This window comes from Rhipicephalus microplus, chromosome 5 (assembly GCF_043290135.1).
Source record: "Rhipicephalus microplus isolate Deutch F79 chromosome 5, USDA_Rmic, whole genome shotgun sequence".
Lineage (NCBI taxonomy): Eukaryota > Metazoa > Arthropoda > Arachnida > Ixodida > Ixodidae > Rhipicephalus > Rhipicephalus microplus.
In genome coordinates, this window is record NC_134704.1 from 68,538,075 (window position 1) to 68,553,320 (window position 15,246).

At 46.6% G+C, this 15,246-nt stretch overlaps 1 protein-coding gene across 1 annotated transcript; it reads right to left on the reverse strand.

The window, feature by feature from the left end:
• Positions 1–6,166: 6,166 nt before the first annotated feature.
• LOC142817497 (uncharacterized) lies at positions 6,167–14,191 on the reverse strand. The gene is made up of 5 exons (XM_075894513.1): positions 14,088–14,191; positions 12,127–12,413; positions 8,853–9,091; positions 8,029–8,264; positions 6,167–6,600 (listed from the first exon to the last, which is right to left on the reverse strand). Exons 1-5 carry the CDS (start codon positions 14,189–14,191, stop codon positions 6,234–6,236), a joined length of 1,233 nt encoding a protein of 410 aa, XP_075750628.1. The 3' UTR covers positions 6,167–6,233.
• Positions 14,192–15,246: the final 1,055 nt, after the last annotated feature.

Below are 15,246 nucleotides of genomic sequence, written 5' to 3' on the forward strand. Positions count from 1 at the left end.
GCATCGGCCGTCAATCAACTGACAAGCGGCGAAGCGTGTCGGCATTTAAACACTCGCCATCGAATATTCTAGCGTTCTCGCTAGCGGCGACGTTGATTCCAGCATGATCTGAAATGCTCCCGACGTGGGCGTAATCTCAACAAAATGATCCACGGCAGCCCTGAAGCTTCTCGAATACTGCAGGCGCGGTTGGCGCTGAGAATCGCGTACAGCGTAGCGGGGTGATAAGCAAACTTGAGGAAAGAACGTGGCAATAATTAATTGACTATAGTTAACCATTCTACAAAATGCTCATAGATTCTTTTTAGTTGGAAAACGGCTAAAATATTCCTGTTCTTAAAAACAACTGCGCAGGATACACCCTGGACAATATCATACCCATTGCGCTAACTTCTTATCTGGCAAAATAATAAATGAAATTTTTTCTGCTCGTCTCATTTACTTAGTAGAAGACAAACAAATCCTGAGCCTCTTTCAAACACACACACACACAGTTCCGACTTTCTTCATTGAAGACTTAGTAATATGCCAAGAGCGATGAACCACCATTGGTACATTGATGAACAAGTTGTGATGCGTTGTATAGTCGAAAGTTACTTCGTGAAAATTTCATCAGACACCACATGTAGTAGACATTGCAGACCAATCAATGAGCGAATAATTGAAATCGCTAAAAAGGTATGTCACATCAGCTGAATTAAGTTGTGTAGTTCGCTCTATTTTATCACGTAGATTCACGGAAATAGAGGATTGCGGATCCTGTGGGTGATACCATGATCCTATAGGTATTTTAGCGTAAGTTGTATGCTGTAACGCATGCAGTCCGAGTTATCTCCATTGAAGGGTCAATATCAAGATGAAATGATGAGACTGTCTTTTCCACCACTATTAACACGCGACATCCTCTTCTATCAACACGATCCGATATATGTTACAGTTGTCCTGATCTGGGAAAAAAAGATAAGATTTTACCGACGCAATCTATTTTCTGCCTCTTTGCCCCTATTTGTATTTTTCGACAGCTGGTTCGTGACATTGCGTAAAACGTGAACAGAACCATAACATTTGGTCCCAGAACAGCATCGCTTTCATCGAAAGAATTCACTTTATATAGTATTCACACTTTTAATTTCATTTTCTACCACTTTCATTTGGTAGGAGATGAAACGACAGGCGTCAGCATCCACACCAGCCCCATTAGCATTACCAACAGCGTTGGCTTTCAGGGACAAAGCTCATTTGGATGTGCGTCATTTCCTCCTCCGTTGGTGTGTAATATGAATGCAGCCATCTCAAGTTTGTTAATTGCTCAATAGATGACGTTGTGTGTATATGTCCTAGGAAATATTATCACTAGATGGCGTTAGTGGTTTCGCTATAGCTGACGATTAAAGAGGATAGCGCTGTTATAATAAGAAATTCAGAGCTTTTATTCACGAAGTGAATGATGATGAGTGGGGCGAAGCATTCGTCCGTCCGTTCGATGCGTGCTCTAGTGTCATAGAGGCGGACCGACGGATGGACGTACAGACACAGACGGACGTTTCGCCCCACTCATCATTCACTCCGCGGATATGCTGTGAATTTTTTTCACGCATTTCTGCTTTTCACTTCAGCTGTTTAAGTTATATCTCGGCGATAGTTTGTTTAATTGTAAAACTTCGTAGCTTTACTTGAAATCACGTATTTCACTTAAGGCAAGAGCGAATGCGTCGGCCTTCGACTAATTATTCACAGGATAAAATTCTGATTGAACATCACCGGCAAACACTAATGAACGTTCGAGCATAGCACCACATACGTACCCACACATAAGAGTTGCTATAAAACAATCCTTAGTTCCTTTGGACACGGCACCACAAGGAAGCAACGGCTGCTACTTCTCATGTAAGGCATTCTTCACGTGGTGTCGAGCCCGAACCAGCAAGTCGGGCAGTGACGCCTATGTACAGCATTGTACATAGACCAGTTGTCCGAGGACAAAGTCATTTCTATCCAAGGTTGGAAAACGGAGAGTCACCTGTCTTCAGTCCAGAGGCAGAGAATCCGAGGTGGGCCGAGACGAGTCGGATACTCCAGGGAGCGCTGCAAGTCGTTCGGTTGGGAGGTGTTTCCCCTTCGCCGGAAGGCGAAATCGTTCACTGAGCGAGGAATGGGCGTTGAACACGCTGAACTGGGACTGAAGGAAGGAAAGATAGCCAAATAGCCTTTTTTTTTAAGTTTCTGCAAATGCCTGTTTTATTGTTTGTGCGTGAATGCCTAAAAGCGCCCATGATTGCTTACTTACCAAATCTAAGCTCATATAAACACTATTTAGCCTAAAGTATCGCTTTCGGGTGCACTTTGAGGTGCACTTGCTGAAGACCTTGACTATTTAAGAAAAACACCCATTTCCGTTATTAAACACGGTAGTCTTTTTTTGGGTACTTCCACAAAGAAAGTTTGGTCTGTCTCTCTATCAGTCCGTTTGACCGTTTGACTGTCTGACAAACGATCCAGCCACGCGGCGAAAATTTAAGCCGTTGCTCAATGCCCAGTCATCTTGATATGGTGGCTGAGTTCATTATTGTGAACTTTGTCAATCAAAAAAACGAAAATTCGGCAGATCCTACATGCCTTGGAAATTGATGTTATGTGAATAATGCGTATGTACGGTGACTATGTTGTAATTTTTTATTGAGTGAAACACACGTAAGTGGCGCTAAAGATATGCACAAGTGTTACACAGACATACGTTAAAAAGCTGCATATGTTTTGTATGCCCAGGTTTTTACAGTTGCGTAACGATGCTAAGAGCTATCTGAATACTAGCAACACCAGAAGCGGTAAGCTGATGTGAAGCGGTGGTGATAGCAAGGATGGTAGCCCTGGAGACCGCTACATAAATCAACTTCAGCGGGTGACACCTAACTACAATTGACGTTAAACCCACATGACGGTTGTATCCTAGGAACACGTATGTAATGTTTATAAAAATGGATAGCGAGCACTGCATTGATGTTTCGCTAACATTAGGGCCTATTCAAAAATCAGATCCGCGACCTGGCGTGGCTGCGTGGTAGAATACTTCATTGCCACGCAGAATGCTGGGGATTGATTTCTGCTGGTATCTTGACATTTATTCTTTCCAGTCGTTGGGTCAACGCTGCTGACGTCAGCTTTATATTACCGATCATGCATTGAAATAACCATGTGTGTTCTCGCCCTTTCCGGGTAGGTACTACGTGTCAATCACTTGTGGCACATACCAATATACCAGGGGCACATACTTGCCCCCGGGGTATGTGCCACTGTCTGATGGAAAGTGTTTGATGACGCACGCGACGGGATTCTGACAATATTCATGTCATGTCTAGTGACTTGTATTCATTCCCGTACTAATTCTGCGATGGGATGGGATGGGATGGGATTGGATGGATGAATGGATGGATGGATGGATGGATGGATGGATGGATGGATGGATGGATGGATGGATGGATTGATGGATGGATGGATGGATGGACGTACGGACGGACGTACGGATGGACGGACGGACGGATGGATGGATGGATGGATGGATGGATGGATGGATGGATGGATGGATGGATGGACGGATGGATGAATGGATGGATGGATGGATGGATGGATGGATGGATGGATGGATGGATGGACGGACGGACGGACGGACGGACGGACGGACGGACGGATGGATGGATGGATGGATGGATGGATGGATGGATGGATGGATGGATGGATGGATGGATGGATGGATGGATGGATGGATGGATGGATGGATGGATGGATGGATGGATACGCCAAAAGTGCTTGCAGTACGCAAGGAAATGCTTCGCATTAAAAGCCGAATACTCGCGCTGCCCAATCATTCACTGACCACCTTATATATATAAGCACTTCATCGCACCGGCACCTCCAAGGTTGTGCCGGTGCGAGATTTCTTCAATGCGTTGTTGAACTAAAAACAAAAAAGCGCAGCGTGCGTGTTAACTAAAAGCGAACTGAAAGCTGCTTTTCTGTCTCTCATTGCCCATTATCAGCGACCGGCATGTTCCAGCAGGAAACACTGGTCCATCATTGCGTGCCTTGCGCGTCCCTAGGTTTCTCTCCTGCGCAACGTCACGATGATCGCCAGCGTCAGCGTCGCCGCCAGTGTAACCGTTAGCGCCTACTGCTTCGCATCTACACATAATTATCGTTAGTGCGAGATGGTGTAATTTTTAGTGTTATTTATTTATTTATTTATTTATTGCATAAGCAGGATTACATACACAAATATACAAAATTGATTGATATGTGGGGTTTAACGTCACAAAATCACAATATGATTATGAGAGACGCCGTAGTGGAGGGCTCCGGAAATTTCGACCACCTGGGGTTCTTTAACGTGTACCCGAATCTGAGCACACGGGCCTACAACATTTCCGCCTCCATCGGAAATGCCGCCGCCGCAGCCGGGATTCGAACCCGCGACCTGCGGGTCAGCAGCCGAGTACCTTAGCCACTGGACCACCCCGGCGGGGCACAAATATACAAAAACACACTTACCTGGTGAGGTAAAATACATCGTTGTCCAAAATGTTTACGTCAGGCGATAGGACATTTCAGTCTCTAATGGCTCGTGGAATAAAATAATACTTGAACACGTCACCCCCCAAAGGAAGGGAATTCGCGAACTTTCAGGGCATGGTCGCATCTCGACGAGACGTAAGTGGCTAACTTAATATACTTTTATTGCTTATGCCGGTTTTATAATGGTATGCAGCATGAAAAAAATTTCAGTCTAAGGTTTTTCCGCCTATCTTGCAAAGCCAGTCATGATAACTTACGTTTGCTTTCCGTCATGCTTGATGTTCTGTAACTCTTGAGTACAAACCACACCGCCTTATTTTGCATGCTTTCAAACTGCTCTGCGATATCCGATGTGTGCGGATCCCAACAAACACAACCGTAATCAACTATGCTGCGGATGTACGTGAAATATAGTTGCTCTTTCGATTTCTGTGGCAACTGACTCAAATTACGGCAAAGAAAACCCAGTGGATTTATTACTCTATTCTTAATGAGCCGAATGTGTCTATTCCACCTTAAATCAGACGCTATAAAATACATAGATATTTATATTCCTTAGCTTTCTTTAAGGTCATATTGTTTAGCGTATATGTGCAAGACTGATATATGCGTACGTTTCTTCGAAAAGGTGACGTGAACATTTTTGAAGATTCAAGTATATTTTCTATTTATCACACCATGATCATATAGTGTCGAAACTAGCCTACAGTAAAGTAATATCACTCTATGTTTAACTCTATAAATCACACAGTCATCCGCAATTAAGATCTGACGTCATTTACAATGTTGTTAATAAGAAGCAATAACACAAGGGGACTCGGAACTGATCCTGATGTCTGATGTCTTGCAACCAAACTCTAGCTACGTCCTACACTCTTTAAGCAGTCCTGGATGTCAATAAGAAAGCCCTGACTCCATTTACCAGCTGCACTCGCATCACATGAAAAGGCTGCATTCCCTCCGCTAAAAAAAAAAAAAACTTGCTAACATAAATAAGTATTCTGAAATTTTCACTCTTTTATGAACCCCAATTTCGCCCCGCCGCGGTGGTCTATGCTAAGGTACTCTGCTCCTGACCCGCACATCGCGGGATCAAATCCCGGCTGCGGCGGCTCCATTTCCGATGGAGGCGGAAATGTTGTAGGCCCGTGTGCTCAGATTTGGGTGCACGTTAAAGAACCCCAGGTGATCGAAATTTCCGGAGCCCTCCACTATGGCGTCTCTCATAATCATATGGTGGTTTTGGGACGTTAAACCCTACAAATTAATGAATCAATGAACCCTAATTTAAAAGACTCCCTATTCTGCCATCCAGCTTTTGCGAAACCTCTTCAAAGAAAGAAAGAAAGAAAGAAAGAAAGGAAGAAAGAAAGAAAGAAAGAAAGAAAGAAAGAAAGAAAGAAAGAAAGAAAGAAAGAAAGAAAGAAAGAAAGAAAGAAAGAAAGAAAAAGATTGTCCCACACTCATGGCTCCTGTGTCTTGAAACCTTAAGCACTATGATGCCGCCGAGGCTGCCCGTGGCAGCCCGTCGCATATTTGTACGTTCGTCTCAGACACAAGCCCGACATGCGAAACATTTCACACGAAGGGAACGATCAAATTATAAAACTCTGCTATTGTATTGTTACATATAAAAAATGACCACAACGCAGGGCCTGCGACTACGGTCAGGTTGAGCGCGGCTTCTTGCAGGCCTGTTCGCAGGCAGCCTTGGTCATGAACCGGTTGGCGCCGGTCAGGCACCGGTGCGACTCCAGCACGCGCCGCGTAAGCCTGAAGCAGTGCCTCCGGCCCCGCACAGCAGCCGATGAGGGCGCCTCTGCCGCGAAGAAGGGAAACTTGAGCTGTTCGCTGGAGCAGGGCACGGTGCGTGGGGTGGCGCAGGGCGGATATCTTCGGTTTGTGCAGCGCGCCGCGCACTGATTGGCCGTTGCGAACACAGCTGTACCGTTGGCAGGGCATCCACCACCTGGGAAGTTCCAGGCCAGGCACACCCGGCCATCGAACCACCACCAGCTAGAGCGGACGTCCTGCCTGCAATAAGCATGACTATCTACAATCAGTTCTGCCGAATCCTGCATTGTGGAGTTGGGATTCATAATAAAGGAGTTGTCCAACTACTAGCAACGCAGAGCCAAGAAGAAAACACTTTCAGGTGGTTACTATTCGTATATTTGATGGGATGGGATGAAGAAACCATTTCTTTTGGACAGGTTGCTCCTAGATTTAATGCTGCATGTCAGGCTTGGTTTTGAATAGAAAATATTTTACCAGAGAGAACGCAAAGGTGATACGAAGGAAGATGCTCACAAGGTGCCCCTTGCTTGTTAGCAAGGGGCGCTCATTCGAGTGAAGACTTCCGGATATGGCAGAAGGTTCTCTCCCTCCCGCTAGCTTTTGCAGAAGTTGCTGCCATTGCTGATCAGTTCCACTGAGCTAGGTTGCACGCTTTACGAGTACATACTTGGTGGTTCCTTTACGTGTGCGCCTTTTCGCCATCCTAGTTATGTAAAGCGTTCACGTTATTACATATGAATTCTTAATGCAACAATGGCGTCTACGGAAAGACGCTGAAGATAGATGCTCTAGGGGCAATGCGTGTGATGGAACATAGCCCAATAATTCGTGCGCGAGACCACGTCACTTCTGCGTTCGAACTAGATAACGCTTTTGGGAATAGTGGTGGTGTCGGCATATAAGCAGTTCAATGACGTTGTTAGGGCCACGGACGGAGAGAAGCCTCATTTATAGTATCTTTTTCTCGTACAGGCTGATAGATCAACCATTCAGGAAAGCGCAAGCAAGACTTTACTTGTATGCACCATGCATCGACCATTCTTAACGACAAACATTTGTGCTATCGAAGCCGCCAGAGTAATCACTAACAAAGTAGTCACTTAATTACCCCGTTATTCAATGGACAGGAACTTTTACATTACATCACGATTCTCACTTCGCAGCGCACGTTAAGCCCCACCCCAGCATGGCGTTCCAGGTGTACTGCACACATAACTGCAGGAAGATTCCGGTTAAGCATGCCCACAGCAAACTTTTGTTGGCGATAGGTGTCTCTAGCACCAAATATATGCCGCATAACATAATCATGCAGCCTTCAAAATTCAGCTTACGTCGTCACACCTTTCTCTACTAGCAGCAATATACAATGCCAGAAACGTGCACAGAGGTTGTACTGCTCCTACGTGTTGTATCTCCTTTTCCCGTCGTGAAGCTAGTGTCAGAACTATCTGAACGTGCTTTTTTAATAAAACAGGAGCAGAACATCTCGTGTTTCGTGAGGTAGCCACGCGATCCTGCCCGCTATAGGTGGTGGTTATGGTGTTCCCCTCAACCTGGACTGAGGATCGAGAAAGACGTGAAGGACATCCAAACGGACGCCCTCCCCGACTTTCCAAAGGCTTACAAAGGCTTTCCCCGGGTAAGCGACGAGTGCGCAGTGCATACCTCCTGCATCCGACTAGCAGCGTCTTGTCTTCGCAGGGTTCGTGTGGCGGTTCCGTCAAGACACATTTCCTTTCGCAATCGCGCCACGATGAGAACCGGTTGGGGCCGCGGTTGCAGAGCTGCGCAGGGCGGTCGTCGGCTGCGGCCAGGCAGGCGTTCAGCGACGCCCGATAGAGGAACTCACGCCGCGGCTTGCGGCAGTACGTGTAGAAGACTGCGCCACATTCGGGTTTCGCCTGCGATAAGCAACGTACCACCCACTATACCCTTCCGAAAATTCGCGCGTGTTCAAAAACAGACGGACGGACGGACGGACAGACAGACAGACAGACAGACAGACAGACAGACAGACAGACAGACAGACATACAGACAGACAGACAGACAGACAGACAGACAGACAGATAGATAGATAGATAGATAGATAGATAGATAGATAGATAGATAGATAGATAGATAGATAGATAGATAGATAGATAGATAGATAGATAGATAGACAGACAGACAGACAGACAGACAGACAGACAGACAGACAGACAGACAGACAGACAGACAGACAGACAGACAGACAGACAGACAGACAGACAGACAGACAGATAGATAGATAGATAGATAGATAGATAGATAGATAGATAGATAGATAGATAGATAGATAGATAGATAGATAGATAGATAGATAGATAGATAGATGACCATGTCGACTTACAGGCAGAGCTAGTAGATTACCCGACCCAGAATGGGTGCGTTATATATGGCAAGCTGTAAATAAGTGTTCTTGATATACAGTACTGCGCTTTCGATTCCGTTTCGTAAAATTGTCACTTACGGCTCTTCGGAACGGCATCGCCAAGGGATCCTCGACAGCGACCAAGTCACCACTGGCATTGCCATATCCTGTGGCTGGCTCCTCAGTGGTCGAGTCGGTCTCCTCAGCTTCTTCGTCCGTTGTGGACTTCCAGGAGGTCTTTGCTGATGCCTGACTGTATACAGTGCCGAAATCGCCTTGCCCCGGAAACTCGGTGAACGGAATCAAGCCGGGTAACAGCGGGTCAGTGGGTGCCACTCCTGGAATTACCGAGTTAAAGGGACACTAAAGGCAACTATAAAGTCGGCGTTGATTGTTGAAATAGCGGTCCAGAAACCTCGTAGTGTTACTTTTGTGCCAAAGGAGGGCTTATTTTGAAATAAAATGCCGTTTTAGTCGCCCGCATCGGGTTGGCGCACTTCCAAATTACCCGCCTCAAGAAGCGGTCCGACTGACGTCACTGTTGCCGTGCGCAACGTTGGCCGGCTTTACTGCGCGGTCACCGACAGAACGAAAGGAGCGAGAGCCACAGCAACAATAATGACCATTGATCAATTTCCTGCCATTGGCTCCGTCATTGCAGACGTGTTTTCGCTAAAGTGCCCTCCCCCCCCCCCCCTAGATGGCATTACACGCCCAGCGTAACCACGCGAAAAATGAATTTTTGAACCACTCGCACCATTTTAGATCCTAACGTCCAGTGGTTCTTTTTTCCATAAATCAAAGAAAAACGAGCAAGCACCATTCTATTGCATCTCTTGATGTACGGAAGGTTATTCAGTAGAGCTAGATCAATTACTAGTGATTAATTGTAGGTGGTTGATCTGACGTCATCGGTATCATTTCGAGAATGTCCTACTGGGGCACATATATTCTCTTACATTTACCTTAATTTCTTGGTAAGTAGGGCACCACTGTTGATTATATTGTTGTTGTAGATGTTGTGAAATATTCAGCTCTCACTCTGACGTAAATTGTTATTTGTCTTTAGTGTCCTTTTAAAGGAGCCCTGAAACACTTTGTCAAGTAACCATAGAATGAATTCACTGTAAGCGCTTATTGCATCACAAACTCGACGCCGCAAAAATTTTAAGAATGCGTGGAGTTTTAAGAATGAGTGCAGTTACAAAGGTTTGTCGCATGCTGCAATTGCATTCTCTTTTCTCTCGTCCCGACGAAAGCGTTGGAAGCTAAGCAGGGATGGATGGCACGGCCCCAGAACAACGTTACGCGCGCTTCGCGACCATGAGCAATATTTTTTTCTTTTTTTTCTTCGAATGCGCGGCTTTCTCAGTGTGATCGCGCGCGCACGCAGAGACATTTAGCGGCCTCTCGCGGCGATCTTTGTAACGAGTGAGCCCGCCATTTACAAATCCGTCAATAGCATATAGATGGGTCTGTGACGTGTGATTTTTAGGCATATAACGTGAATTTTCGATTGAATAGAAAGCAATTTTTAGCAGGTTTTGATAATTTATTGTGAATTCCAAGCCGCGTGCTCTGCTAAAATATTTCATGTCTCAATTGAGTGCAAGGCGTTGTTTAATTTAACTTGGTCATTTCGGGTTTTAACAGCTGTGTATACCACGCAGTCGCCCACAAATTATTAAAAATGAATAGGGGGTTCAACAGTAAGATAAATTTGGCTCGCGTGTTGTCTGGAGCCTCTACTACCGATCAGCAGCGTTTTTTCACCATGCTCATGAAGAGTGGCAGGGCCCCTTTAAGTGTTGGCAAAGCCGACGTGTAATGCCGACGCAGGCGGCTGATCCGCGAAACCAATATTCATCATTTTTTTCCTACTGCATTCCAGGCGAGGGCAGTACTTGTTCTAAAGGCCCTGGTTTGGATAATGCAAAGATCGGATCACTTTCTGCAGAATATTGCTCACATGCTCGCGGTGAGGGGAGCTGAAGTTTTAGATCCCGAGACCTATTCTAATGACGTCATAAACATGGGCAGTGCGTTGAGCTTTCTATTGTCATCATAATAAAAAAAATGCTGGAAGCTTTTACTAAGTCCCAGAAAGCTTGGCACAGCAAAGCTGGTCGATTCTCACACATTTAGGTTAACGCTGATTGCGACTATGTGATGCAGCTAGGTTCTGGCTAGGTTTTGCTTTGTTTATAGGCTTTGCTATGTTGTAACAAGGCTCTTTATTAACTATATTTTACTCTCTCCCTTTCCTCTTTCCTTACTCAACGTTATTTCTCTTTCCTATAACCTTGCTATATGATATTGTACAAGGCATTCAGCACGGCGTTCTTATAGATAGCCGAGTGGTTAAAGGGGCCCGGCAGCGCTTTTTTGTCTGCATTCTGCAGCTCTGGCCTGTGTGGAGTACTGAATACTGAGATGAAAGCAACAAGAATTATCTAAACTTGTGCACGGTAGCAGATGTTATTAGTCTTCATACTTCGAAATCCACATTGCCTGTTTCTGAACAAAAGAAGGTGAATTTTAACGGCTTATTTTTTTTTACGTGAACTTCACGCAACCCAATAGACAATGAAGCCAAGGAGGTATAGGGAACGTTATTTGTATTGTTTTCAGTGCACAGTAGCTATGATATAGTTTGGGAGAAATTACAGTAGATTAAAAGACAATCCGTCACTGGCAGTGACCGAACCTGCGACCTTCAAATAGGGCGTTCGATGATTTACCGATTGAGCTACGGCAGTGATCATCCTCCCATATACTTTATGTGGTATATATGTGAACTTAAAATTCGGGGTACTAGCGGTAGTCGCGGTCATGAGGGAGAGTGTGGAACACTCTTGTACTTTGTAATTCACAGCAAATTGCTTTGAAATTCTCCCATCACAGCGGTACTTCAGCCACCAGCGGCACGGAGGATAGTTTATTCAATATTCGCTCGTTCGATTAGGGTGTAGTTGGGACTTGATTTATTTACTTATTTATTTTTAATGTTCAAGTACACACACTTTTCTAAACTCACCAAATTAACAAGTTACTGAGGACAAGCTTATCACGTTGCGAATTTTGTTTATAAAGCAAAGTAATTTTATACAGGTTGATTTTTAATGACGCACAAGGCCATTTTACGAGAGTGACGAAGTTCGAGCAAATTATTGTCCTGTTGAAAATTCCCCCAACCTGACTGAAACGCCCCAATGGCGGCTGCACTGTTCGTTTGCTCACATACGCTGCAAACACTTTGCAAGAAAGACTCGAGATTACAAGCGTAGCGTCGTCAAGCAGTACACGTAAAGCTTCTGCGCAAACTAATCTAGTATTTATTGCAGTATTAGAACATGCTTCAAACGTCACTTGCCTGCCACTGCGCCATCATGTAAGCGGTGACCGGCCCCACCCACGGCGGTCGATCGCCGGTCCGCAATGCTGGCAGTGGTGGCGGCGGCCGACGCGATGAGCAATATGGACAGCAGGGCGGCGCCGACCATGAGGAGTTTCTCGCCCCCGATCCAGTCACCCCAGCGGCCATAGGGAGGCAACGTGTCCGTCGCCGTGGCAACGTCACGACGTGTGTACTCGGCTTTGACTCCGGTCGACTTCGGAGGCAGGGCACCTTGGCTACTCCCTCGCGCTGCACGACGGGGCCTACAACCCGAGCAGTCCGAGCATGATAGAGTATTTATAAAGACCTAGGAGTTAGCCATGTTTTGTTTGAGCTGCAAGAAGTGGTCCATAGATAGACGGATAGGAGCTATAAAAAAGGTTAAACAATTTCGTTTCACATGCTTGTCGCCAGTAATGGCTCTTTACATGACAATCATCAGATGGTCATGTACGTCACCCATTTGGGAACCTATATGGTTGAGAATCATGGCTGAAATGGAGGGAATAAGTAGTGCGCGTCAAAACAAAGCAGAATCATTGCAATAAGATGGAAAGGTGGGCTAATTGGTAATTCATGATTGCTGTGTGCTGTGTGCCTCCTTTGCTTTGTGTCTGTGTTTACCGCCGCGCTCCCATTTCGCTGAACAAAGCAGAATCATAGAGAAGATAAGGGTTCCCGTTTATAAGCGAACTTTTTTTAAGCTGGAGGAGATGAATCGGGGGGGGGGGGGGGGGGTTGTTTTGGGTGTTGTGTTTGGCTTGGTTTGTTCCGACCGCGTCTGCTGTGTCCGTTTACTCCAAGAGGGGGCACTCACAATTTCGTGACCCCGCACTGACTGCCCAACGTGGAGCTCTCGGAACATCAGACGTCAGTTTTCGCGGTTCGGAACGGCTATTGTTTGAGTCGGGGAAGAGCAGGCCTAGGGTGTCTAGAGAGACACGCATTGCAAGCATCGGCGGTGTGCTTTGTTGAGAGCGAGGAGATCGGTTTTTGTGGCATGCTTGAACTTGTCGGCACGTTCAGTTCTTTTCTGCTCACAAGTGTTTTTTTTTTTTGTTCGCGTTGGTTTTCAAGAACGTTGTTCAATTGGGACGAGAGCCATGTGGTCGGCATCTTGGGGTGAGTAAAGCTTAGAGCACTTGCCTCACGGCCCTTGGACGCAAGGGTGTGAACGATTGAGGCACTTGTGCTAATTCTGTACATGTCCATCATGGTTTTTATTATCACAAACTTTCGTCATTCATTAATACCCCATGCTTCTCACGGCAAGGTCATGATTTTATTATTTCTATCTCTTTACCCGCCTTTGCGTGAGGAATTTTAAGGCGCTTATACAGCAGCTAATCACAATCATTGTCCACATCTCTTGTCCCATGAACTGGTGTTCTTTGTCCATCAAATGACCTCTGCGCCACAAAGCACCAAACATTATCATCAACAAAGCTTAGAGCAAGTGGTTTGTAGACCAAGGCCGAAGCGAGTTAGTACAGAAGCCTCGTGGGTGGTCCGATTTTGTGTGAATAGCATCTTCTATCTCTTTGGACTCAGGGAGTCAGGCGTGGTTGCTGTCTCGTCTTGCGGCTAGATGCCGGGGCGTCGTGATGCTATCCGGGACGCCGATCGCTCGGCAAGCTGCTGTGTGCGGCGAGCGATAGGGCCACCTTTCAGAATGCACGTCTCCTTGCGGCTGCCTCTTCGCGCCTAGGTTAGGTGCTGGGTGGAGGCCGGTTGTTGCTAAGCGACTCAATAAGCCTAACCCTCTGCGCAGCCGCCTGTCGCACGTGGCACAACTAGGTGGATCGTGGCGTCAAGGTGTTGCACTCTGCTTCCCTCACTTTTTTTATATCTTGCGATGCACGAGTGAGCAAAAATTATTTTTGTTTTATTTTGATGGCGTCTCGGCCACCGCCGATGTATTAGCTAGCAGTACTGACCATCGTACCATGTTGGCGAGGAGCCCGAAGCTCCCTTCCCTTTGGCCTACTGCATTGTTCTTTCGAGTGTTTGGAATGTACGCGGCGGGAGTGATGTAGCCCATGGCTGGTTGTCTTCTGCACATCGTCAGCGCCACTGGCCAGGATTGCGGTCGCAAGGTCGGGCGATGGAGATGCCTGAAACCTGTGCAACTGCCTCCAGTTCGGCGCCCTCGTGGGTGCTGATCGCAACCGGCAGACGCGTCGGCGCGAGTGACGGTTCGTTGCGCCGACGGCAACATCGCTGGTGCGGGACCGGTACTGAGGTTAGGTCGTCGAACCGGACAGTGCAGCAGTGTCGACCGGCGGTGGTGTCCTCGTGCACGGACACTATGTAGGGACATGGGTTGTCATTTTTTGTTAGAGCTTGTGTAGCTGATTCTTTCGTGTTCTTTTTTTTTGGGGGGGGGGGGGATATGGTTTGAATTAAGGTTATAAGGTTAAGAGGGGATGTAGGGGTGCTACACTGCCTCTAAAGTTGTTTGCAGCGCGTGGCGCGCGTGTCTCACAGGAAAACCCTATTTTTGCGTCACAACTATTGAACGGTAGGTGGCGTTGTGTTCGCGAGCGTTGATCACCACCACCTTCATCATGATTAGAAAACGTTAGCGCCGGCGGCAACGCCTGGCGGCAAGCCTTGGTGGAGAGCCTTGGTGGCAAGCCTTGGTGGCAAGCCTTGGTGGCAAGCCTTGGTGGCGGCGCGCGAGAAATAAATTGGTCTCTTCGGCTGGGGGCGTTTGGCGCGAACGGTTGTCTCTCGCAGTAGGACCCCGGTGCACGGCACCGCGGGCCGTCTGCCCGGGGTCCTTGTGGTGAGTCAGGCGTTAGCGACACCACCTTGTTCGTCATGTTGTGGAGGGTTGTCAAATATTGTGTAAGGATGTATTAGCGTGGTCATCACGATTGATGTTATAGTAATTCAGCTTACGATATCGTCGTTCAAAAAGTAGTTAAGTAAATAAATGCGTTATTGTTTGGTTTGTTGCGACAGCGTCTGCTGGGTCCGCTCACTTCAAAAGCATGGCACTCGCTCCCCAAATCGAGACCCCACAATATGCATCTATTCCTTATTTGCAGCTATTTAATGTTCCAAAGCTAATGTTTCCCGATGGAGGCAATT